The sequence below is a fragment of the Mirounga angustirostris genome, unplaced genomic scaffold (assembly GCF_029215605.1).
Source record: "Mirounga angustirostris isolate CCGP_5_RB_7025 unplaced genomic scaffold, mMirAng1.0.hap1 SCAF_1, whole genome shotgun sequence".
NCBI lineage: Eukaryota > Metazoa > Chordata > Mammalia > Carnivora > Phocidae > Mirounga > Mirounga angustirostris.
In genome coordinates, this window is record NW_026991709.1 from 12,717,644 (window position 1) to 12,740,716 (window position 23,073).

Below are 23,073 nucleotides of genomic sequence, written 5' to 3' on the forward strand. Positions count from 1 at the left end.
GTAAGCTTAGTATGTTTGAAGGAGTATTTTTATCATCTCTGCTGCTTACTTCAATACCCTAAAGCCAAAGACTCACAAAAGAACACTGCTAGACTGTCTTCCTCATGGGTCTTAATGCTTCTAGCCAGTCTGTGGTCAGATGCAGGCTGAGACAGCATTCACCAAGTCTTATCTGTAGGGTTTATCACGTTCTTGTCTTACCACCAGATTCCTGGAGAAGCAACTGTAGTCTGAGCTATGATAGCCTTGTGGCAGATCACTGACTTAGGGCGACAAGTACAAGGATGGGAAAGAAACCTAGGTTTGACTTTGCAGAGGGCTAGAGTCCAGGTGGAAAGTAGACATAGGTGTCAGAGCTGGTGATTGTGTCCTTCCTATTAATAAAGCCCTTTTGAGCCCAGTGGACATGGTGGGAGCTGATCTAATAACCTTTTGTGACTGGAGAAAGGATCTTTGTCTTAAACCATACTTTGTAAGTGAGTTTTGTCCTGTCGAGTTTTTTCCTTGAAGTATCTGAGCCTTTGCTTTAGAACTTAGTAAACTTACATACTTGTAACTCTAAGCTTAACTCTTAAAAATTGACAGTGACATGATCAACTAGATTATATCATTCTTGAATTAAAGAGACTACTAGGATGTCTAGTTCATATAGTTTTCAATTGCTGTTTTTAAAAACAAGTAGTAGTATATTTTATTGATCTCAATTACCATGTTCCTCGAGAAATCACTTCACATGTGCTATTGTGGTTTCACAGAGTCACTTACAGAGGTAGATAATCCTTTTAAGGATGAGTATTTTATTTCATGTTGACATTTTCATATGCATTGAATTTTACTAAGAGACTGCTTCTAAGTTAATACTGTCATTGTCGCCTTGGAAATATTTAGGAATAATTGGATACATTTGAATATTCATTTTATACTATAAAAATTTGTTTTAGGGTAAGGCCATAGAAAGATGAACATTTCTTTGTTTTTTTTCTTTTGTTATAAAAGTTTAAGTAGTTTTGAATTTAGATTTTTTAATTATTTAAAGATCATTTTAACTTTCCATTGTTTTGTTTCCCTATAGTCATCTTCCTTCTTGTGTTCTTCGCCTTAAATTTGGTCTTGAAATAAAAAGTCAAGAACAGTTTTGAGTTTGGAGAGGGTAAAGAAATTGTCGTGGTGCATACTCTTGAGACAAATCAATATTGTTAAGAAACATGAAAGAGAGCTGAAGAATGTGTTTGAAGGTTTTTATTCAGAATTTTCTCAGCTTTGTTGAAAGGCATTCCAATTACCTAAACAGAAAAATTACATTATCAGAATTTTAACTATAAATTGAATAATTAAATTCTGGCTGATGCAACCTTAGGTGGGTAGCTCTTACAGGAGAGGAATGTTAACAGTCTCCAGGACTGAAAGAATGTACCTTAGGTACATAGGTACATTTGTCTTTCGTCCTGTGTGGTGTGAAAAAAATAAGGGGGTGGGGAAGTGTAAGTCACAGTAATACAGCACTAAATGCTTTAAAAAAAAAAAAAAATCACTCATTGTAAATTTTAAAGATAGAGCCTGTGGGCTCAGCTGTCTAAGAATGCAGATTTGGGGACATTGTTGCCCATGGTGTGGCATATTAGAGATTAAAATAACTCCATCACTTTGATCTTTCTGTGAACATTTGCTACTTTTTCAACAGAATCATGCAAGTGTATAAAATTGCTTTTATTACAGACATCTTTGAATTCCACCTGCCTTTTTTTATTTTCCATTTGCAGTCTGTTCAGTTCAGGAAGCTGCTATAACACTTGGTGCCAGTGTTCCCAAACTCTAAATAATGTGTTTTCCATTTGCACTAACCATCAGGAAACTAGAATTTCTGGTTTCCTCAGGTATGTGTAGTGGTTGTTAGTGTTTTGTGAAAGTTTCATAGCATTTGGTTATAATATAAGATATTGACAAAAAGAAAGTTTTCTGTTTTTTTAAGTTAGGTTTCATTCTATAAGCTTTTGTACTCTATATGAACTGAGTGAATGCTTAGCTGTGGATATTAACCTGGAAAAATTCATTGACTTTGTAAACTGATAAGTCATGTGATGAATTTTATTATTTTATTATAAAATATGGAAAAACTTAAACATTTACTAGCTTTCTGAGTTTGAGATCTTGACATTAGGTTAGTGAAAGCTAGAAATTTTATTTGCCTTACTGATGTAAGTGAAGGCAGTTCACATTTAAGAATGTGTAATAAAGCTGTAATATAGTGTGACATTACTACGTTACTGTAAGACTTGGTACGTACAAGTGGCAAAGCAGTTTAAGTGTCCAGAATTGGGCAGCTCGCTGACTCCCATTCTTACCTGCTCGTGGAGCCCTTGCCTTTTTTTGGTACTGCATGGCAATAATGGTTTATTTTAAGCTACAAAAATTCTGAGGGAGATCATGCTGCTGGAAAACTAAAAATGGACTTTAAAAGACTTGCAAGTACTTTATTCTGAAAGAAAAGCACTACAGTTTTTGACATTTCTTTACTTGCTCTCTTTACTAATACTGAAGTGTTAAGTTTCCTAACCAAACTTTTACTCCAATAACTAGTCACTGGACATTATAGCTCTATATATGGATTAAAAGAAGAGATGTTTCCTTAACATCATAAAACTGAATTGTAATTTGTGTCCCTTTGGGAGTTTTATTCTGTCCATAGAGGGTACTTTTTCAGAAATCCGGAAATAGTACGGAACCCTCAACTAAGGAAGCAACTGAGGAGTTTGGTGTTACGGAGTGTGTTGTATTTTTACAGGTGCCACTGATTAATGAACTTGAATCAGCAATACATCAGCTGTACAAACAGCGAGCTTCCCGCCTTGTCCAAAGACGACAAGATGATATTAAAGATGAATCTTCGGAGTTTTCAAGCCATTCAAGTCAGTCCATCTTGAAGGTTTTTATTATTCATTAAACAACCTTGTTTACTTAGTGCAGCCTAATTGAAAATTAGAGAGCTTAGCTTTTTTTTTTTTCTTTAAAGAAACATTTCCTTGCTCTTGTGTCAGGTAGTTCTAAAACTTGAACAGCATGTCCTTGGATTGTGTTTAAGAAAATACAGCTTCGCAAAGGAGCTCAAAAATGTACACTGATATTCTATCAATCTTATTCTTCTTTGGACATATATTTTCATTCCTTAGAGTATAGAGAAGAATATTTTTAGTGTTTTATCTTAAAACCACTATCATTTGGCCCCAGTTGATCTCCACCCCCCCCCCCGCATTTTCATCCTGTTCATAACACCAGTACAGATGCTGTTGTTGATCACAGTGAAAGATTCTGAGTTTGGGGACTAGGAAAATACCGAAAGGCGGTTTTAATGACATAACAAAGGATACAACTCCAAGATTAGGGGATTTTTGAGCTTCATGTCTTGGAGAAAAGCAAAATTTTTTTATTCTCTAGTTTGCCTTTTATACTGGATTTTTTTAATAAGTCAGTTGCCTCCAATTCTTGAAATTTTAATGTAAAAGTTCAGAAATTCAGTTTATATTCCTTTCATTATGAGATGTGTTATGGAAAACCGCAATTAATTGGAAACCTTATGAAATAGTTTAGCTGAGATTCTTTAACCAGAAGTTTTAAACCTTTTAATTCCGTTTTTCCATTATGCTCCATATTCTTGGGTGCTCTGCTAGGAATTTTCCCAGCATGGATTTCTCGTGGCTTCTTTTGACATCTCTTTGTTCCCTGTGTCAGCAGTTCTAAATGAAGTATGCATGACAATTACCTGTAATACTAATTTAAAATGCAGGTTTCCTGGTCCTATCCCCAGAGATTTTTGCTAGGTCTTGGATAGTGACCAGTATCTTCTTGTTAAACAATCACCTCAGGTGATCCAAGTGCAAAGGCCCCTCGTGTTATTCTTTCTGAAGACAGTGCTTTGTCCTACAGGGTGTCCCCTAAATTAGATGTTGGATCCTTGAGAAGGCATCCTGTGTGCAGGATGGATTTTGGACCATTGTAAAGAGGTGGTAATATGGCCCTCAGAGCTGAGTGAGACTCACATGTGAGCCATATGAATGGCTTTGACCTCCTCTTTTTGCCACACAAACTTAAATTGGTTTATTGCCATATTGGGTACCTAGATGACTAATGCAGGCCTTCCAGATCACTTTTGATCCAGGCAGAACCAGATTTCTGGGGCAGATTACAGGTAACCTATGAAGGGAAGTAATTCCTTTTTAAGTTAAATGGTTTGTATGAGCTGTGCATCTCATCAGATACCTTTTCCTGCCTATTATCTGTTCCTTATAATTTGAAGCTATTTACTTACATGATAGTAGAAATAAAGGTTGAATGATGTATGTTAATTAGATGGAGAGTTGGAAAAAAATTGAAAAGTAATGAGAAAGTGAAAAATACTGCCTTGGAGAGGAGTATTCATTGTCAGAGGTTTGAGGAAAATTACATGGGACACTGAAGTATCACTTCCATTTCTGATCTTTTTTTAAAGAAACAAAAAACCCTGAGATTCATCTGTTGAGATTTGTGAACACTTCCCATAATTACTGCATGTAGTTTTACAGAAGTGAAGGAGGCTATCCCTCGAGTCATCTACTCTCTCATATCTCCCTTATACTATAGAATCTAATAAACATAGCAACATTTTAAGTATTTATTTTAGCAATGAGTATTCTTTAAAATACTTCTTTAATGATGGATACCTCTTAAAGAGACAGGAATCATTTCTATGGTTTGGGACTTTAGCTAATTCACCTGTGGTGTGTGAACTCACAGTTGAGGTACAATAGGGGCGTTTTTCTTGTTTACCATACTCATCTTTCTTTATAATTGCTGAACTCTGGAACATCCTTCCTGATGTCAGAGCGATTTTGAAGTATGAATGAACAATGCCGAAAGTCAGCTTTTAAAAATAGTTGGGTCGACGATAGTTAGGATACACTAAAGTAGAGGGCTAATTTTTGGGTTTTTTTCTGTTGCTGCTGTTGGCGGCACATCTCTGATATCAGGGGAAGAAATATGCAAAAGCCTTGAATCGATGTCTTTCGTTTTATGTATGATTTTCCCCGCATCCTGTCCCTTGGGTTGTTTGCTTCTGTTAACAATCCCCGTCTTACACAATATCTTCTGTATTCTAAATGTAGAAATGAGGGAAGTATTGCATACAGATGGTACCCTCACTCTTCCTCCTGCCCTAGACAAGAGATTAGAGGACTATTCTCTGGAGAGAGAGAATGGGCCCAGAGAAAAGACCCCGAGACGCCCCCAACAGAAGACTTTGTCCCAGGGATTGGATGGAGAGGCCTCTGGTAGACTCCCCCCACCTTTGTCCGTAGAACTAGCAGTCTCGTTCTTTTATATGAGGTTACTGATCATAGAGCAGCCCACGCAGTAGAACCAAAGGGACTGAGGAAACAAAGACAATGCAGGCAGTAGAAGAAAATATAAAATAGACTTGATACCCTTCGGGAGGTAATAGGAGGTGCCGTACATGTGACAGAAGTAGAGGATGCTATAGAAAGGGAGTATTCTCAGAGTAAGAGCCATCTCTTAGAAATTAAAAATATGGTAACTGAAATATAAATTTAAATAGGAAGGTTGGAAGCTAAGGCTAGAAAATTGCCCTAGAACGTTAAAAAAAGAGACAGGAAATAGGAAGCAAAAAAAGAAGTAAGGGAATTGTGCTTTGAAAGAGTGTTGGAGAAAGCATAGGGTGGTCCTCTTAGATCTGGTTTTCAGTCTATATGTTGATTCTGCCCTTGTTCTAGAACTAGTAATGAGAAAAAATTTCTACACAGCAAAGTTAGAATAAATAGGATAAATTATTAAATTCCTGAAACAAAGCTGTTTTCTCATCCTTCCTACCCATGTTTCTTTTCTGTCATATCATTCAACATGTGATGCTTAACTTCTTCCTTAAAAAGTAATCTTTTTTCCCTTTGCACAGGTAATTTTGATTTTTAATTTATTTGGTCATCCTGATAGCATCAATTAGTTAGTTCTGTTACAAGTAGATATAAAAAGTGATTAAGCCCAGTTGTTTTTGTTTAGGGCTATTGAACTCTCCATTTATTTTTCTACTCCTTTTCATGGGAACACGGCATAATACTGAGATTTGCTCTAAACTAGAAAACTATCTGGTTTACCAGTTACCGCAGAATCCTGTCGTTGAGATTAGCAAACAGTCTATCATTATGGCTTATTCTGTGCAAACTCTTTCCTCAAGATTGTTGAAGGAAGGCTTTTAATTTTAACCATCGTTGTTTTATAGATAAAGCTCTGATGGCACCAAATCTCGATTCCTTTGGGCGAGATCGGGCACTGTATCAAGAGCATGCAAAACGTAGGATTGCAGAACGGGAGGCCAGGAGGTAATTCTAAAAATGCTTGCTGTTGCTTTGTTTGCAAAGGGAGGACTGTCTTTTATCTGGTTTGGGAACATGATGTTTGTTATTTAGGACTCGTCGGAGACAAGCCAGAGAGCAAACCGGTAAGATGGCAGATCACCTTGAAGGCCTTTCCAGTGATGATGAAGAAACTTCTACAGATATTACAAATTTCAATCTGGAGAAAGGTTAGACATTTATTTGGAAATGAGATTCATTGCCACTTTGGTTTCTACTTGGGTGTGGTTTTTACCATGAGATGGTGTGAAGTTTTGTGGCCTCTGAATTAGAATCAGCCACTTTTTTCTTAATTGTAAAAACTTGTACCCATTTTTATTAACTGCGTATAATGATGAATTCTCAGAATAGTGGTGACACCTCGTCACGGGCTTTATTTAGTACTTGCGTAGTGAATGATACTACTCTTCAGAATCATAGAATTTTAAGTGACCAAAAAAAAAAAATGTGCCAGATCCCAAGGATAGCCCTAATGCATCCTGTCCTAGGATGGTAGAGCTCAGCCATGGGACACTCAGCCCTGAAGTAAACTCCTGATTTGGGGAGTCCTGAATAATTTCAACCAAGAGGAATAGTTAATACTATTATGTGCCAGGCATTTCTAGAAAGGTCTTCAGAAATCTTTATTTGCCACCATTGGTTGTGGTTATTTGCAATTATATCGGCTGCAAGCCATTTGGAACTTAGTTGGAGAAGCCTATTTTTCTCCCACCTTTTCATAGTGAATATTTTTAAACAGAAATTGGAAAGAATAGCACCCAATTCAACAGTTCTTACCATCATTTAACCAAGTTTGCCTTAATTTTTTGAGGGATGTGTGAGTGTGTGTGTGTTGTTGAACCATTTGAAAGTAATCTGTAGACACCATAACACTTTAAACACTTGAGCATGTTTAACTAAGAGTTCTTAATATTGTGTCTATTTAATAGCAGTTCCCCCAGAATAAAACTCTTGGGACTGTTTTTGTGGATTATTCTGTATTTTCCAAACTAGGATCCACATGAGATTTCCTGCCCCGCTTTTGGTTGTTACGTTTTTTCCCCCTAGAATTAATGAATGTCCATGAGTACGTTACACATATACACATCCCCATTGTTTGTTTAAGACATTAAGTTTTTGAAGAGACCAGGCCACTTAACTTGCAGAACTTCCTACATTCTAAATTTGTCTGTTTCCTCATAGTATTAATTTGTTTTTCCATTCACTGTTATTTCTGGGTAAGCTGGCATTTAGGTCTGAAGACTTGATTAGATTGAGGTTAAGCTTTTGTTTTGGCAAGAATACTTCATATAAGATGCTGCTTCTTATTGCATTAATGTCAGATGGTGAATGTTAGATTGTCCCACTATTAGTGGTGGTAAGATTGATCTTGACAAGTAAGTTGTCGTAACTAGGTTTCTCCGTTATAAAGATTCCCAAGTCATCAGCGGCATCAAAGAACCTTTCACTTAAAGATCCTAGCCTCCATTGCCATACTTGTCTATGTCCGTTCTTGCTGTCACCGACAGACTTTTGAAAAAAGTGGTATGATTGTTCACTGATCATGATGCACATTTGATATTTATACAGTGATTTGTGGACTGAAGAGCAATTGCTTCATGCAGTTACTCATGGTTAATATCCATAGTAACTGAAATTTGAACTGACTTGTTGGGGGATAGGTGGGATTTAACTAAACTCTGGGCACCAGAAATGGTACATATTGCAGCCATGCAAATGAACACTGCCTGCACTCTGGTTTGCATAATAGACATTTGAAACCTAAACTTACTCTGTTTATGCTTTCTGTTAAGTAGTAATTAATAATGATTTCTCTGTAATGAGCCTGTCTGACTGATACTGAAGCTACGCCGAAAATACTGAATTGGTTTTTTTTTTACTACATACTAAATTATGGTTCTCTGTGGGATTTTTGTTGTTTTTATTGTTGTGTTTAGATCGCATTTCAAAGGAGTCCAGCAAGGTTTTTGAAGATGTCCTTGAAAGTTTCTATTCAATCGACTGTATTAAATCCCAGTTTGAGGCATGGCGTTCAAAATACTATCTGTCCTACAAGGATGCTTACATCGGCCTTTGTTTGCCAAAGCTGTTCAACCCCCTTATACGGTTGCAGCTTCTCACTTGGACGCCCCTTGAGGTGAGTGGCGTGTGTCGCTAGTACAAAGCAATATAACGTGGGACCTGGGTAATTTTCATCTCAAAGCTCGGGGGGAGGTAAGGCACGGCTCCAGTACAAATTGTATGATGTCATTATCTTTTACCCTCCCTTTCTTCTCAAGAGAATCGTTGGTTACTTTCAGGTTACAGGCAATGCTTTTCTCAGTCAATTAAAATTACGTGTAGTGACACTGGGATATGAACATGAATGAATAATCAGACCTTGGTCCTTTGATCCTAGAAAAACTTAGAACCTCCTGGGAAAGCTCAGTGAGGTGGATGTGAAATGAGGACCTGAACTGAGTCGGGGGTAATGGAAATTGGGAGAATAAGACAAGTTGATAAATATAAGAGGTGCAGTCAAGGACCTGATGGCCTGGTATATAAGGGTCCTATATACGTTCAGTGGTCATGTTTAAGAGAGGGTTTAGGGGGTTACCTGCGTGTGGACGGAGCCATGGGCACGAGTGAGATGGGCTGGGTTGGATGTGTAAACCGTAAGGAGAGGGCTGAGGTCGGAGCCCTTAAAACGACTGAACAAAACTGAACCTTTTGGCCCCCAGCTCTCAGTTGGTCTTTGCCAGACCTTGTGGAGTTTCACCCTGTGCATGTGTGTCTTAGTACACAGCAGAGCTCAGCGGGACTTGTGTGCGTTTTGGAGTTCTTTTTCTGGGTCACTCCCTCCTCCGCCCCACGGCTTCCAGCTTTCTCAGCCTCCCTGAGCTCCAGTGCTTGTCTCCACACCTGAGCGAGACTGCTCTGCCTGCCATCTCCCACCAGGGGCTCGCCTCCGTTGATTCTCTCCCTTTCGGGGGCCATAGTCCTCTCCTGCCTGTGTCCAGTGTCTGAAAATGGATGTTTCATATATTTTGTCTAGTCTTTAGTTGTTTACGGCTGAAGGTTAAATCCTGTTACTCTTACCATGGCTAGAGGCAGAAATAGCAAGCATTTGAAATGTTTCGCTTGTAATATTCTTTTTTCTAGGCAAAATGTCGTGACTTTGAGAATATGTTGTGGTTTGAATCTTTGCTCTTTTATGGTTGTGAAGAGCGAGAGCAAGAGAAAGATGATGTAGATGTTGCACTATTGCCTACCATTGTGGAAAAGGTGATTCTTCCTAAACTAACAGGTAGAGATTTCTGAATTTGAACATTTAAACACATGGGTTTTCCAGATCTATTTTTACGAATTTTTAACCAGAGCGTATTTCCTCATAGAAGTTATATTACAAATGATAAAGTAACCACCGGGTCCAGAGATGGCTAAAGGGTGGACATCTCTTAACCTAGGACTTGAAGACCACCCTGGGGTGGGCCTGGAGTTGGGGGCAGTAATTGATCCATAGATGAATTTTAGAGACTCTTAAACACGACCTGAAGCAAAACTGAACACATAGTTTTGGCAGGGGGATATGCATTTTCCTGGGGAGCAATTTCATTACTTCTGTTAATTTCTCAAAAAAGATTAGGAATCATTGGTATGGGAACCTATTTAAAATATTAAAAATAAGTTTCAAGTTTAGTTAGGAAATCTTGATGCTGGGACATCTCCTAGGATACAGAAGTCCTCCCTTCCTTGCCAATCTTTATTATCACCCAGCAGCAGAAAATAGAATGAATCTATGCTCTCCCCATATTTACCTAATCCTCACCATTCCCACAGTTAAGAGGACAAAGAAGAGTGGAGCTTATACTCTAGAAAGAGAAAAAGTAAGTCAGGATTGGCATTTATAAGTTGAGGACTGCTTGACAGCAGATTTAAGTCAGCTGCAATTTACTTCTATATCTGAACACATTTCTACTTTTCTCTTATAGTAATAGCTGAAAATATGTGGGACCCTTTTTCTACAACACAGACTTCAAGAATGGTTGGAATTACACTAAAATTGATAAATGGATATCCTTCAGTAGTGAATGCAGAAAACAAAAATACACAGGTAATTTAATTATTTATTATATGTGAACGTTTTTTTTCCTCCCCTCTCCTTTCAAAAATGAGCAAGAGTTGGGGCACCGGGGTGGCTCATTAGGTTAAGCGGCTACCAACTCAAGTCATGATCTCAGGGTCCTGGGATTGAGCCCTGCGTCCACCTCCCTGCTGGGTGGGGAGTCTGCTTCTCCCTCTCCCCTTGCCCCTCTCCACTGCTCATGCGCACGTGCACTCTCTCTCTCTCTCAAATAAACAAAATCTTAAAAAAAAAATTTTAAAATGAGTAAGAGTTGAGGGAATGAGTGGTTATGTTCTAAGGCTTGCCAGAAAATCCCATTCCCTCAGGCCATCTGGTCCTTTATAGGCTGAAATATACAAGAGTTGAGATAATCGTTTTTAATTTTCAACTCTCTCTGGCAAGGTGATGTCATTACTCCAGGTAGCCTCTCATTCTTCTCACCTCCCCACTTCCCACTAATTAAACATTCCTTTAAGAACTGTTTTTTGGTTTTTGTTTTTTGGGTTTTTTTTGAAAAAGAAAAATGTAAAACTACTAGAATAGGTAACCATTGGTGATTTAAATGCTCAGACATTTCAACAGCATGTAAAACAACTAGTTTTCAAACTTCAGATTGTTGCCATCCCTCTGGGCCTTCTTAGGTAAGCAATTTAGACAGAGAAAAGGTGCTCTTTTTTTTTTTTTAAGATTTTATTTATTTGAGAGAAAGAGACAGAGAGGGCATAGTGGGGGATGTAGAGAGAGACAGAGAAGCAGGCTCTCTGCTGAGCAGGGAGCCCGATGCTGGACTCGATCCTAGGACCCTGAGATCATGACCTGAGCCGAAGGCATAAGCTTCACTGTCTGAGCCACTCAGGTCCCCCAGCAAAGGTGCTCTCCACAATCATTTTCACTGATCTCATTTTGAGAAGAACCAGATTATGTGTCGGATTTTAAATCTTAGTGGTGTATAGCCTGAAGGGTTTACAGATTCTAAGTGGCTTCATTGCCTGGTAGTTGAGGGCTGAACTAGAGTATTAAAGACCTTAATGCCTTCAGTGAGGAAGGTAAAAAATAGAAGGCTGTTGACTTGAAATTGAATACTCAGTGATTTAGAATATGGCTTTTTATTTCTTAAAGTTTAATTTTTATCGTAACTCTTATTAAAATGTGTCCTCTGTTTTTAATTCTTTAGGTGTACCTAAAAGCACTCTTACTAAGAATGAGGAGAACTTTAGATGATGATGTTTTCATGCCCTTATATCCCAAAAAGTAAGTAACTCTTCAGAATGTTAAAGATGATAATATTCTCCATTATCTTCCAGAGAAGGCTTCTTAAGTTCTAGAAAAACTAAAGGTAGCCTGAAATACAAACTTTACCTTTTTAAGCATGTAAACCAAAGAGACTAGCTCAGTGGGGAAATTGTTCCCGTAAGCAAAATAAAGCAAATAATGCTTTTTGTTCTCCCTTTGTATCTCACAGTAAATTTCCATTTTCTTTTAAAACCTAACTTCTGGAATATAATTATTTGAAAATCTGAAAAATTACTTAATTCTTTTGTTAAGCTATTTTACTTGTAGAACTCTTTTCCAGAAATCAGATGGCACTTAACATATAAAATATTTGCTCATTTTTCTCTTTTTTTCTTAGTGTCTTGGAAAATAAAAATTCTGGGCCTTATTTGTTTTTTCAACGACAGTTTTGGTCTTCAGTTAAGGTATGTGTCTCTAGGCTGTCTAAAAGACTTCAGATTTTCTTTGACACATATATTTCGGAAGGTATTTTGCAATTTGATTAAGTAAATCTATAGGCTTAGATTGATATCTGTATACAAACTCCATTTTACAAACTAATTTTATTCCAAAAGTTTATTCAGGTGTGATGTTTCCACACGAGAAAATGTATTGAGTTCCAAAGCAAGGTCTAAGCTAGCCAGCGAAATGCCTTGCTAAGCCACAGTTCTTTATTCAGCGAGTAGAGTACCAATTACTTTTCTAAATTGGGGAATACAGCACTGAATATGATAGAAGTGGAGCCTTCGTGGAGTTGATAATCCAGCATAGTTGACAGCAAACCAGTGTCATTATGTCAGGTGTGATGAATCCTGAAAGGAGAAATTCAAGGTACTATGGGCGCATATGACAAGGGCACAGAGCCCTTGACTGGTGAGTCACAGAAGATCTCCTACTGCCCTGGGGAAGTGCTATTTAGATCATTAGACCAGAAGAATAGGAGCTGGTACTGAGCTGAGGATGAGCAGCATATTCTAGAAAAACTGAGAAAAGTCCAAAATGGCTGGAGTTAGGAGATGAGCTAGCTTCCCAGAGGACATAGGAGCTGTAATTTACGTATAGACCTGTGTTCACTACCCACATCAAGATGCATAACACTTCTACCATCTCCCCAATTTCCCCATATCCCTTTGTAGTCAAGCCCACCCCTGCACCATGGCCACCCCTTTTCCTTGTCCTGTGGTTTTCTTTGTAAGGATGCCTAATGAATGGAATTATTTACAGTTTGGCTTCATTTCCTTAACATAGTGCATTTGAGATTTATCAGTGTTGTCATGTGTTACTGGTAGTTAATTTCTTTTATTGCTAAGTAGTATTCCTTTTGTAAGGTGGATGATACCACAAGTTGCTATTTTTTTTTTTAATCCATTCTCCAATTGAGGAATATTGGATTTTTTCCAGTTTGGAGTGATTATGAATTAAAGCTGCTGTAAGCATTTGCATACAGGCCTTTTCTGGGTATGTAAGTTTACATTTCAATTGGGTAAATACCTACGAAAAGCTGGTTTTCAGATCAACAACATATTAATGTTATCCAGTTATCCCTCATTTTCACCACATACCATACTCAGTATTGTCAGTTTTGGAGTGGTTTTTTTTTTTTTAAGTCATTCTACTAGCTGTGTAGAGGTGTCCTATTACAGCCTTAATTTGTATTTCTGTAATGACTGATGATGTTGAGCATGTTTTCCTGTGTTTATTTGCTATTTGTATATGTTCTCTGGTGAAGTACCTGTTCAAATCTTTTGCATTTTTTTAAGATTTTATTTATTTGAGAGATAGAGCAGGGGGAGGGGCAGAGGGAGAGGAAGAAACAGACTCCCTGCTGAGCAGGGAGCCTGATGCAGGGACTCGAAGCTGGATCCTAGGATCCTATTATCATGACCTTAGCTGAAGGCAGATGCTTAATCAACTGAGCCGCCCAGGCACCCAAATCTTTTGCGTTTTTAAAAATTGTCTTACTGAGCTTTGAGTTCTGTATTCTGGATACAAATTCTTTATCAGGCGTATGATTTGTAGAGAGTTTTACTTTTCTACTGTGTGGTTTGTCTTCATTCCCTTAACAGTCTTTCAAAGTGCAGAAGTTCTTCATTTTGATGATGTCCAGTTTATCACATTCTCCTGTCATGGGTTGTGCTTTGGGTGTCATATCTAAGAAATCTTTACGTGACACAAGACCACAAAGTCTTTCTTCTATCCTTTCATCTAGATAGTTCATAGTTTCAGGTTTTACATATAAGTCCATGATCCATTTTGAGTTCATTTTTATATAAGGTGTGGGGCCTGGATTGAACTTCATTTGTTCCAGAACTGTTTATTGAAAAGGATATCTTTTTTTTTTAATTTTTAAAATTTTTATTTTAATTCCAGTATAGTTGACGTACCTTATATTAGTTTCAGGTGTACGGTATAGTAGTTCAGCCATTCTGTGCATTACCCTGTGCTCATCATGATGTATGTACTCCTTAATCCCCATCACCTGTTTCACTCATCACTCCCCCCCCCCCCCCCAGCCTCCCCTCTGGGGACCATCAGTTCTCTATAGTTGAGTCTGTTTCTTCTTTTGTCTTTTTTTTCTTTGCTTATTTGTTTTCTTGAATTCCACATATAGGTGAAATCATACGGTATTTGTCTTTCTCTGACTTAATTTCACTTAGCATTATACTCTCTAGCTCCATCCATGTTGCAAATGGCAAGATTTCATCCTTAATGATGGCTGAATAATATTCTGGTGTGTGTGTGTGTGTGTGTGTGTGTACATAACCACATCTTTATCTACGCATCAGTCGATGGACAGTTGGGCTGCTTCCGTAATTTGGCTATTATAAATAAGGCTAAGGCTGTCTTTATTGACTTGCTTGTATACCTTTGTTGAAAATTAATATTGGTCATGGAAGGGACATGCACAAATTGCCATTTTTAAGATTACTCTGGCTGTTGTGTGGATAATGGATCAAAGCACGTAAGGATAGTAATAATGAAAATTTATTATGGATGTACTGTGTGCTGAGCACTGTGCCACACTTTGTTTATCTTGTTGGATTGTCACAGTAGCCTGTAACTAGACACTGTTCTCATTCTACTCCTGGGACAGTTAGGCACAGAATAACCAGCCCAGAGTCATGCCTTTGTTCAGTGTAGAAATGGGAGTCTACTTGAGGCCAGTTCTGACTGATGAGCAGCTCTTCTCAGCTGGGGTCCGTGAATAATCAATACCTAATGCCCTAGGTCCTCCATTGAGCATAATGAATTCTCTTTTCCCTGTGTCTAGAATGGTACTTGCTCCGTACCATCTTTGGGAAAATTAAGGAGTCACTCAAATCATTTTCTGTAGGTTTTATTTCTCTCATAGAACCCTGCTTGAGAAAGACTACTCCAGAGCTAGTGCTCATAATCACTTGAGGAACTGTGAGGTCCAGAAAGAGATGATGGCAGCTTGGATTAGGGGAGGTGGCAACAGGAACTGAGAGAAATGGACACAATGGATGGAGGTGGGGTCAAACAACTGGAGGGAGAGGTGAAGAACGACTTTGAAGTTTCCGGCCTAATCAGTTGGTTGGATAATGTTAACATTTACTGAGCTGAGAAATACTGAGAAACTTGGGAATTTTTATGCTGGGATGGGCTGGGAACTCCCATTTTATAATAATGTGACTGCATAATAATGGCCTCTATTTTGTGTGTACTGAGCTTTAGTAGCTTGAGCTATTGAAGTGACATAGCTCAGTTCGGGTTCATGAGATCTGGTAAACATGCAGTGTTGTAGTCAAAAAGAGAATTTCCATCTTTTTGTGGATGGTTGTAGGACTCACTTAAGCATGATTTTGAATGAAGGACATTTATCGAAGGATCAGCACTTGCCTGGTAGTACTTTCTATTATGATGGAAGATGTTCTGTTTTTGTGCTGGCCTATAAAGTAGCCACTAGCCCCGTGTGGCTATTTATGTCTTAATTAGTTAATTTTAATTAAAGCTTAAAATTCAAATTCTCAGTCATTTGAGGCAACATTTGGACCCTGTTAATTAGTACTTTGGCAAAACATGGTCCACTGTATTTCATAAGGTGTTTTACTCTGTAATTATTTTCTTTGACTTAATTTAGTTGTTTAACAATGCCTTGGAATAGTCTTTCTTTTTATAAAAAAGCCAGACTTCTAGAAACAGATCTGATGCGTGGTTGCCAGAAGTGGGGAGTCCAGGGTGGGGGGACTAGGTGAAAGGGGTCAGAAGTACACACTTCCAGTTACAAGATAAAATAATTCTGTGTGTGTAATGTACAACATGGTGACTGTAGGTAATAATAACGTGTTGTATATTTAAAGTTGCTAAGAGAGTAGATCTTAAAAGTTCTCATCACAAGGGAAAAAATTTAGTTAGGTGAGGGATACTAACTGTGGTGATCGTTTCACAATATATACTTAGATCAAATCATTAGGTTGTACACCTTATACAATGTTATGTGTTAATTGTATCTCAGTCTGAGGGAAAATAATTTTCTTTTCTCTTTCTAGCTATTAGGGAATTTTCTTCAGTGGTATGGCATTTTCTCAAATAAAACTCTTCAGGAGTTGTCAATAGATGGTTTATTAAATAGATACATCCTCATGGCTTTTCAGAATTCAGAGTATGGAGATGACAGCATCAAAAAAGCCCAAAATGTGAGTTAAATGACACATATTACAATTTTTAAAGATGTAAATTAAAATGGATGAAGTTTTCTTTATTTGAAGAGATATTTTAGAATTTTATGAAAACCCCTTTGATTATTGACCTTGGTGTAATGTTGACAATCAGTTTGCCTCCCAGGTAGTTCTGAACCCCCTCAGCATTTTTTACATAAACATGTATCCTGTAACATTTTATATCTATCCTTCTATCCATCTGTTACATCATTATTTGGTAGGTATTAATGAAAGTTTTAATATCAGAATAATACATTTTTAACAGTTGGATGAAATGCTATTTTGAGTGTTATTACAACAGTAGTCTCTCATTTAAGAAATAATTTTTATTTTGTTTTCTACTTTATGGGAGTTACAGAGATTCATCTTTTTATATTATTTTTTTCAAAGATTTTATTCTTAAGTAATCTCTATATCCAACGTGGGGCTCGAGCTTCCCACCCTTAAATCAAGAGTCATATGCTCAACCAAGTGAGCCAGCCAGGGACTCCCAATTTCTCTTTTTTAAAAATATTTTTTGAAATAATTATAAAATTAAAGAAAATTTGCAAGTATAATACAAAGTTTTTTCCCTCAACCATGTCAGAGTAAGTCTCTAACATGATACTCCCCTGCCCCAAATACTTTCATGTATGTTTCCTATAAACATGGATGTTCTTACACATAATTACAATGTAACCATCAACATATCTATTACTGTCACCTAAGCTTTGAGACCCTTCAGGTTTTGTCATTTATGTCAATAATATCACATCCTTGGTGAAAGAAGTTCCCAGATCATTCTTGGCATTTAATTATCATGTCTTCCTTAGTCTCCTTTAATCTGGAAGAGTTCTTGTCTTTCCCTGACCGTTACGAAACCTTGACACTTTTGAAGATGATGGGCTAGATATTTTGCAGAATGTCCCTCAATTTGGGTTTGTTGGGTATTTTCGTGGTTGGATTCAGATTCTGTATCTTTGGCAGGAACTGTCTCAGATTTTATTTGAGTCCCTTCAAGTTGACCTCTGTGACCTTGGAACATGTCATCTCATTTTGGGGGAGCACTTTCTTGCTTTCTGGCACATGATGTTCCGGGCTTATCTTCTGCTTGCTTGGAATCAGCCATTTTTCTAAGCATCCCTGGGTTCTTTCATGGGGAGCCTTCTCTGCCCGCTTGACTGAATCCTTCTAGTACACTGCCCTCTTCCGTATGGAATCAGCCTCACCTTGCTTGGATTTTATACTGACACCATGCCCTGTTCACCTTGCCTAGGCTCTTGCCCTAAGCTGCACCCCTGGTGCAGTGTTCTCTTGACCCCACTCTGGGCCAGCATGGATACTTGCTCACTGAATTGTTCAGGATAGGGAGAGGCCACAGTGTGGTATTTATGCTGCACATGCTTTTATATGAAAAGCTGCTGATAAAAGGAAATACAGTTCATTTAGGGCTTCCTGGAAGACAGGAAAATGAAGCATCTGGTTATCAATTTTATGTCCCTAATTTACTTAAATATTGAAGGTTATTTATCTTTTGTTTTGAGTACCTATCTGTTGAAGTTAAAAATACAAATATATTCAGGTATATTTGTATAGTTAATGTGGAAAGTCAGGTTTAAAAGAATATCCCTTCAAAGCGATTGGCTATATATAGTTCAATAGCAGGTCTTCTAGTTACATACATTATCCCCCTTGTCTAGGCTCAACTTTTAAATACTTTATTTTGTTTTAACTATTTTATGTTACATCTTTCTTCTTCATAGGTAATCAATTGTTTCCCAAAGCAGTGGTTCATGAACCTGAAAGGAGAAAGAACTATTTCTCAGTTAGAAAACTTCTGTCGATACCTTGTACACTTAGCAGATACAATCTATAGAAACAGTATCGGATGTTCCGATGTGGAAAAAAGAAATGCGAGGTAATTTTTTGTAATTGTTCAATGAAATGGTGATCTAGAGTCTTTAGTTTTTGTCACATTTAGTATTATTAAAATGTCTTAGAGTCATGTTTATATTTTACTTGAAATTGTGCCTTGATTTGGTATTGGTAAATCCACCAAAAAGACACATTATTTTTTATTTTGGCAGTATTACCTAATCTTTTTTTCAATGTGTTATTTATGAAGTATTAAGAAGGACTTCTGGTGAGCACCAGCTCTAAGGTGAATGAATGAATCATGGTTTTCTCCGTCTCCTCCCTTGAAGAATTGGAGGAGATTTCAGGCTCTTAGAATGTCATGGATCTTAATCTCTGGAGGATCATTATATAGATGAAATCCCTCAAAAAGCTGGTCACTGAAACTTAAGTATATTAAAGGTTATATGCCAGTTTCGGGACATTTGTGCTCTGTGTGGAGTTTTCCTGTATCCATATGATAGACTAAAGATAAAAAAATCACTCATGATTTTTGGGGAGCAGCTTGTATATCATTTTTACCAGGGGTTGCAAGGAAGGAATGAATAAGTGAACCATTATCCCTTTTTTTTAAAGTTTCATTTCATATATTGTTGCTAATGTCAGAGTTTCCGTTTTCAGACTATACACCATCAGTCATACCCCACTAACAAAACGATTTTCTTTTTCCTCATTTCCCTTCCATGAAAAAACCTTATTTTCTTGAGAAAATTTGCTGTCTCTTACAATAAAGTTAAAAACCAAGTAGATATAAAGATTTTAGTGGTAAAATTCTTTGGCAGGTGATTTTGATTTATATTTTAATTTCGTCTTTAGTGTGGGTCACTTTGTTGTTGGTTGTTATTTCTTGGAACTGATATTTCTTCTCGGTGTTTCTTACTAGATAAGTCCTATTCACTTTTTAAACTTTGATTTATATATACTTGACTGTTTTTGTTGGGCAGTTAAATATCAACAAATGGTATTTACTTTTCTACAGAAAAGAACTTAAGCGCCTAATATAAGCATTTGCTGTGTGCAGAGCCCATAAAATAGGAAATAGGTTCCATGTGGGTTACAAAGTTTTACAAATAAAGTCCTTCCCTAAAAGGTGCTTGCTACAATTTTGCAGAGAAGAGACAGCTAATTATGTCACACTGTGTGCTGTTTCTCACACATGGTTCAAACTAACTGTTAAAACAGTCATTCTTAAAATGGTACCTGGATCAGCAGCATCAGCATCACCTGGGAACTTTGTTAGAAATGCAGATTCTCAGGCCCCATCCCAGACCTACTGAATTTGAATTCTGGGGGTGGGACCTGGTGATCTGTGTTTCAGCAGCCCTCTAGGTAATTTTGATGTATGCTGAAATTTGAGGACTACTCAGAATGACAGCTAGCTGGGGTGATAGAGGAAGCCAGCTTATGCTTTCTTAGTGAATTTAGGAAAAGTGGAGATTATGCTGGATTCGTGGATGGATTGGGGATGTATACACACCAATACAGTTGTGTTCCAGGTATGTTCTGAAAGACCTGGGACTCTGGTTTGGGAGGGAATGGGAGGCAGAGCTCTGAAGTAGTTTGGCAATAGATATCCTTTCTTTCCTTTCTAGATATCAGTGAAAATCATTGATCTGAATGAACTTTTGCTGTGTTTTTGTTTTTGAAAGTGGATACTTGGTCTCCGGGCTAGTCATTTAAACATATACAAGTTTTGTTTTACATGGACAAATTTATTTTATTTTTTTACTTGCTGTAGCTTGCTTATTTCTGTCTTCTTTAAAAATGTATGCTTGAAAAAATTGATTGCAAACCTCAAAGTGGTCATAAAGTCAATAACACATTTTCCTTTGAAAGCTTTTGTATTAATAAGATATTGCTACATTTTTTTCTTTTTTAGGGAAAACATAAAACAGATAGTAAAACTCCTTGCAAGTGTTCGTGCTCTGGATCATGCTATGTCAGTTGCAAGTGACCACAATGTGAAAGAATTTAAGTCTTTGATTGAAGGAAAATAGATCTGTGAGACTAAAAAGCCTGTTTGCTTTAATACCATTCCCAGTGTATAAATTTTGTATATATGTAAAGTTTCTTAAACTGTAAAATACTGATTCTTGTTTTAATACAAAGAACATTATTAATATTCAATACTGTGTCCTTAAATGCAGTTTCTTTGGAATGAAAGGAATTCACATTATTTCTAGGAAGCCTATTAATGTTTTCCTTACTGCCTGTCATACTTTGTTTACAGAACTATTTTATATGGTCATTCAAATTAACCCTCTCAGTTAATTGTCCTCTGTAAACGATGTGTGCAGTGTAAATTGTGTAATTATGCATATATATATTTATACCACCATGGAGTTACTTTCACACTGGAAATTTGTGGTGTTTTTCTACAGAGTAAGCCTTCTAACAGCAGAAAATTATTCAGTAGCAAATTGTCTTAGGGAAATTACTACACAGTTGCAACAAAAGGGCTGGCAAGTGACTAAGTGTCCATCACCTTTTGGTTAGCAGTTGCTATCACCGTAGCTTTGCTGCCTTAAAATTGAGAGTTGAGTGTGGACTTAGTCATTGGGTGAATGGAAACTTTCTTCCTTGAATCAGCATTACAGTCAAATGTGGGTTTAATATGAACTCTAAATAATATATGCAACATAGATTTTTGAGAAGAACAAAGAAGTTTTAACTTTTGGAAAAAATGGCCCCACAAACCTCAATGCATGGTTTTGGGCTGACTGTCCTGTCTCATTCATGATTTTACCCCCTGACCAGCTTACAAAAATACATGCATTTGAAATTTTAGTAGTCTGTCATTTTATTTAAAATCCCACATATGTGAGTTATATATGCAATAAAGAATACGCCTTGCTGATTAGCTACACCCAGGCAATTTAATATCCTTGGTCTTCTATAATGTTTATACCATGTTGTAAATATTCAGAGAACTTGTTTTAAAGTTTATGCTTTCTGATTCTGTGATTTTCAAAAGAGGAACTTTTTGGAAATTAAGGACTATTGTTTGATAATTATATATGTAATTAAGCTTTAGCCAAGCATTAAATTAATTTTTAAATAGATCCTTTGTTGTATTTTGCTGGTAACTGATTTTAGAGCATTTCATATGACTCTAACGTAGTGTGAGACTATCAGTGTGCGTACCCTTGGTCAGGTCAAATAATATCTATAACAGTGTCATGCACTCTAAGTGCATTGTCAGTTTTATCTTTATTGTAGGAACATTACTTATCCCTACATATTCATTCTGTTACACAATAGTAGCCTACTAAATAGAATTAAAATGAGAACTTCAACAGAATAAAACATTTAAACGTGTATACATAGGACATGCACGTCATGTGTGCCTTAAATTTGTGTTTCCAAACCCATTAGACTGGTGATTTTTCCCCTGTCCACTTTTAAGGACTCTTGCAGTAAGCGGGAGACTTTATCCTATGCAATCTCTCAGGCTGTTTTTGTTTCAGGAATGGGTTTGAATACCACACAGGGACCTTGATGTAAGGTGAATTCAGCATAGATGTGTGCGTAAAACAAGTAGTTCTCCTATCTCAACTGGAAAAAGTTTTGTTCCTGAAATAGCTAAAGTACATCCTTTCTTATGAAGGGAATTGGCAAAAGATAAATAGAGGGTAACATTTTAACGAAGCTAAAGGTTTGCTTCTTCAGTTTTTCCTTTTGGATCAGTCTCCTGAAATAACTCCAAAATAGGTGAGAAGGGTTTTTGAAAACGAAAGCTATTTTATTGAGGCAATAGAAACCACAGTCATAAAGACTGATGGCTATGTTATAGCACATGATGGTGGTGCCCCACCCATATCCCTGTGGATGTGCTGGTGTCCCGCAGCCATGTGTGGCTCTGCCGGAGGGCTTTCTCTTGGCCTGTGCAACAGGCTGGAGCGTCCACCAGATAATGTCCCAGAGAACAGCCCTCAGCCAACGAAGGGAGCAGGAAGAGAAATATCCAGTAGTTCCAGTCGTCTGGGGAGGAGTCACTGAGATAGCAGCAGATTATTGAGGGAGAAAGGAGAAGGAGCTGGAGGAAGCCGGGAGAGCTTGAGAACTGCGAGATCGTCATGAGGCGGGCATGACCTCTGAAGCAGAGATGGCAGGAATTAAAGTGTCAGATGCAAGACTAAGAAGGTCTCAGCAAGGCTGACAGGGACTCCTCAACCCAGAGTTGCAGTTCTGAGTTTAGGTCTCCAGGAGCTGGCTTTTGTCTTCCTACCGCGCTCAGTCAGTGGTGCCCAGGGTCTCCTTGTGGGAGATTGGGGAGGCACGATTTCAAGTCTACCATACCAACTTTTAATCTCTCCAGTATGTTCCTCTTCATCTCCAGGAGGGCTTCAGTTAACTTGAGCTACAGTTGCCTGCGGTGATGCTAATCTCATCACCCAGAATTGGCCCCAGATTGCACCACCTCACAGTGAGCACCTTCCTCATGATGAGAGTACCCTAAAATGTAAAGTTCCCTAGTTTCTTTAAAGCCAGGTTTATTAAGGTATAATTTATAAACATTAAAGGTTACCCTCTTTAAGTGCATACAGTTCCATGAGTTTTGACAAATGCCTCATTTTGTTTTAAATGCTAATTTCTGGGTGCGGGGATGGGGTAAGCGGATGATGGGCATTAAGGGGGGCAGTAATGAGCAGTGGGTGTTATATACAACTCATGAATCACTGAACTCCACCTCTGAAACTAATAATACATTATATGCTAATTAGTT

General features: G+C 37.6%; 1 protein-coding gene across 4 annotated transcripts in view; it reads left to right on the top strand.

Moving 5' to 3' along the window:
* PAXBP1 (PAX3 and PAX7 binding protein 1) overlaps positions 1-21,409 on the top strand; it is a 33,136-nt gene extending 11,727 nt beyond the window's left edge. Inside the window, exons 8-18 of one of the 4 annotated variants that reach the window (XM_045902540.3) lie at positions 2,783-2,906; positions 6,263-6,362; positions 6,450-6,565; positions 8,333-8,532; positions 9,537-9,681; positions 10,367-10,488; positions 11,675-11,751; positions 12,131-12,197; positions 16,284-16,430; positions 18,197-18,351; positions 20,227-21,409. In XM_045902540.3, coding sequence (XP_045758496.2) covers positions 2,783-2,906; positions 6,263-6,362; positions 6,450-6,565; positions 8,333-8,532; positions 9,537-9,681; positions 10,367-10,488; positions 11,675-11,751; positions 12,131-12,197; positions 16,284-16,430; positions 18,197-18,351; positions 20,227-20,344 — 1,371 coding nt within the window. In that variant the 3' untranslated portion in view covers positions 20,345-21,409. Of the gene's footprint in view, positions 1-2,782; positions 2,907-6,262; positions 6,363-6,449; positions 6,566-8,332; positions 8,533-9,536; positions 9,682-10,366; positions 10,489-11,674; positions 11,752-12,130; positions 12,198-15,106; positions 15,290-16,283; positions 16,431-18,196; positions 18,352-20,226 lie in introns of those variants that run through there. The other 3 variants (XR_010407709.1, XR_010407712.1, XM_064579435.1) reach the window with 3 other exon arrangements.
* Positions 21,410-23,073: the final 1,664 nt, after the last annotated feature.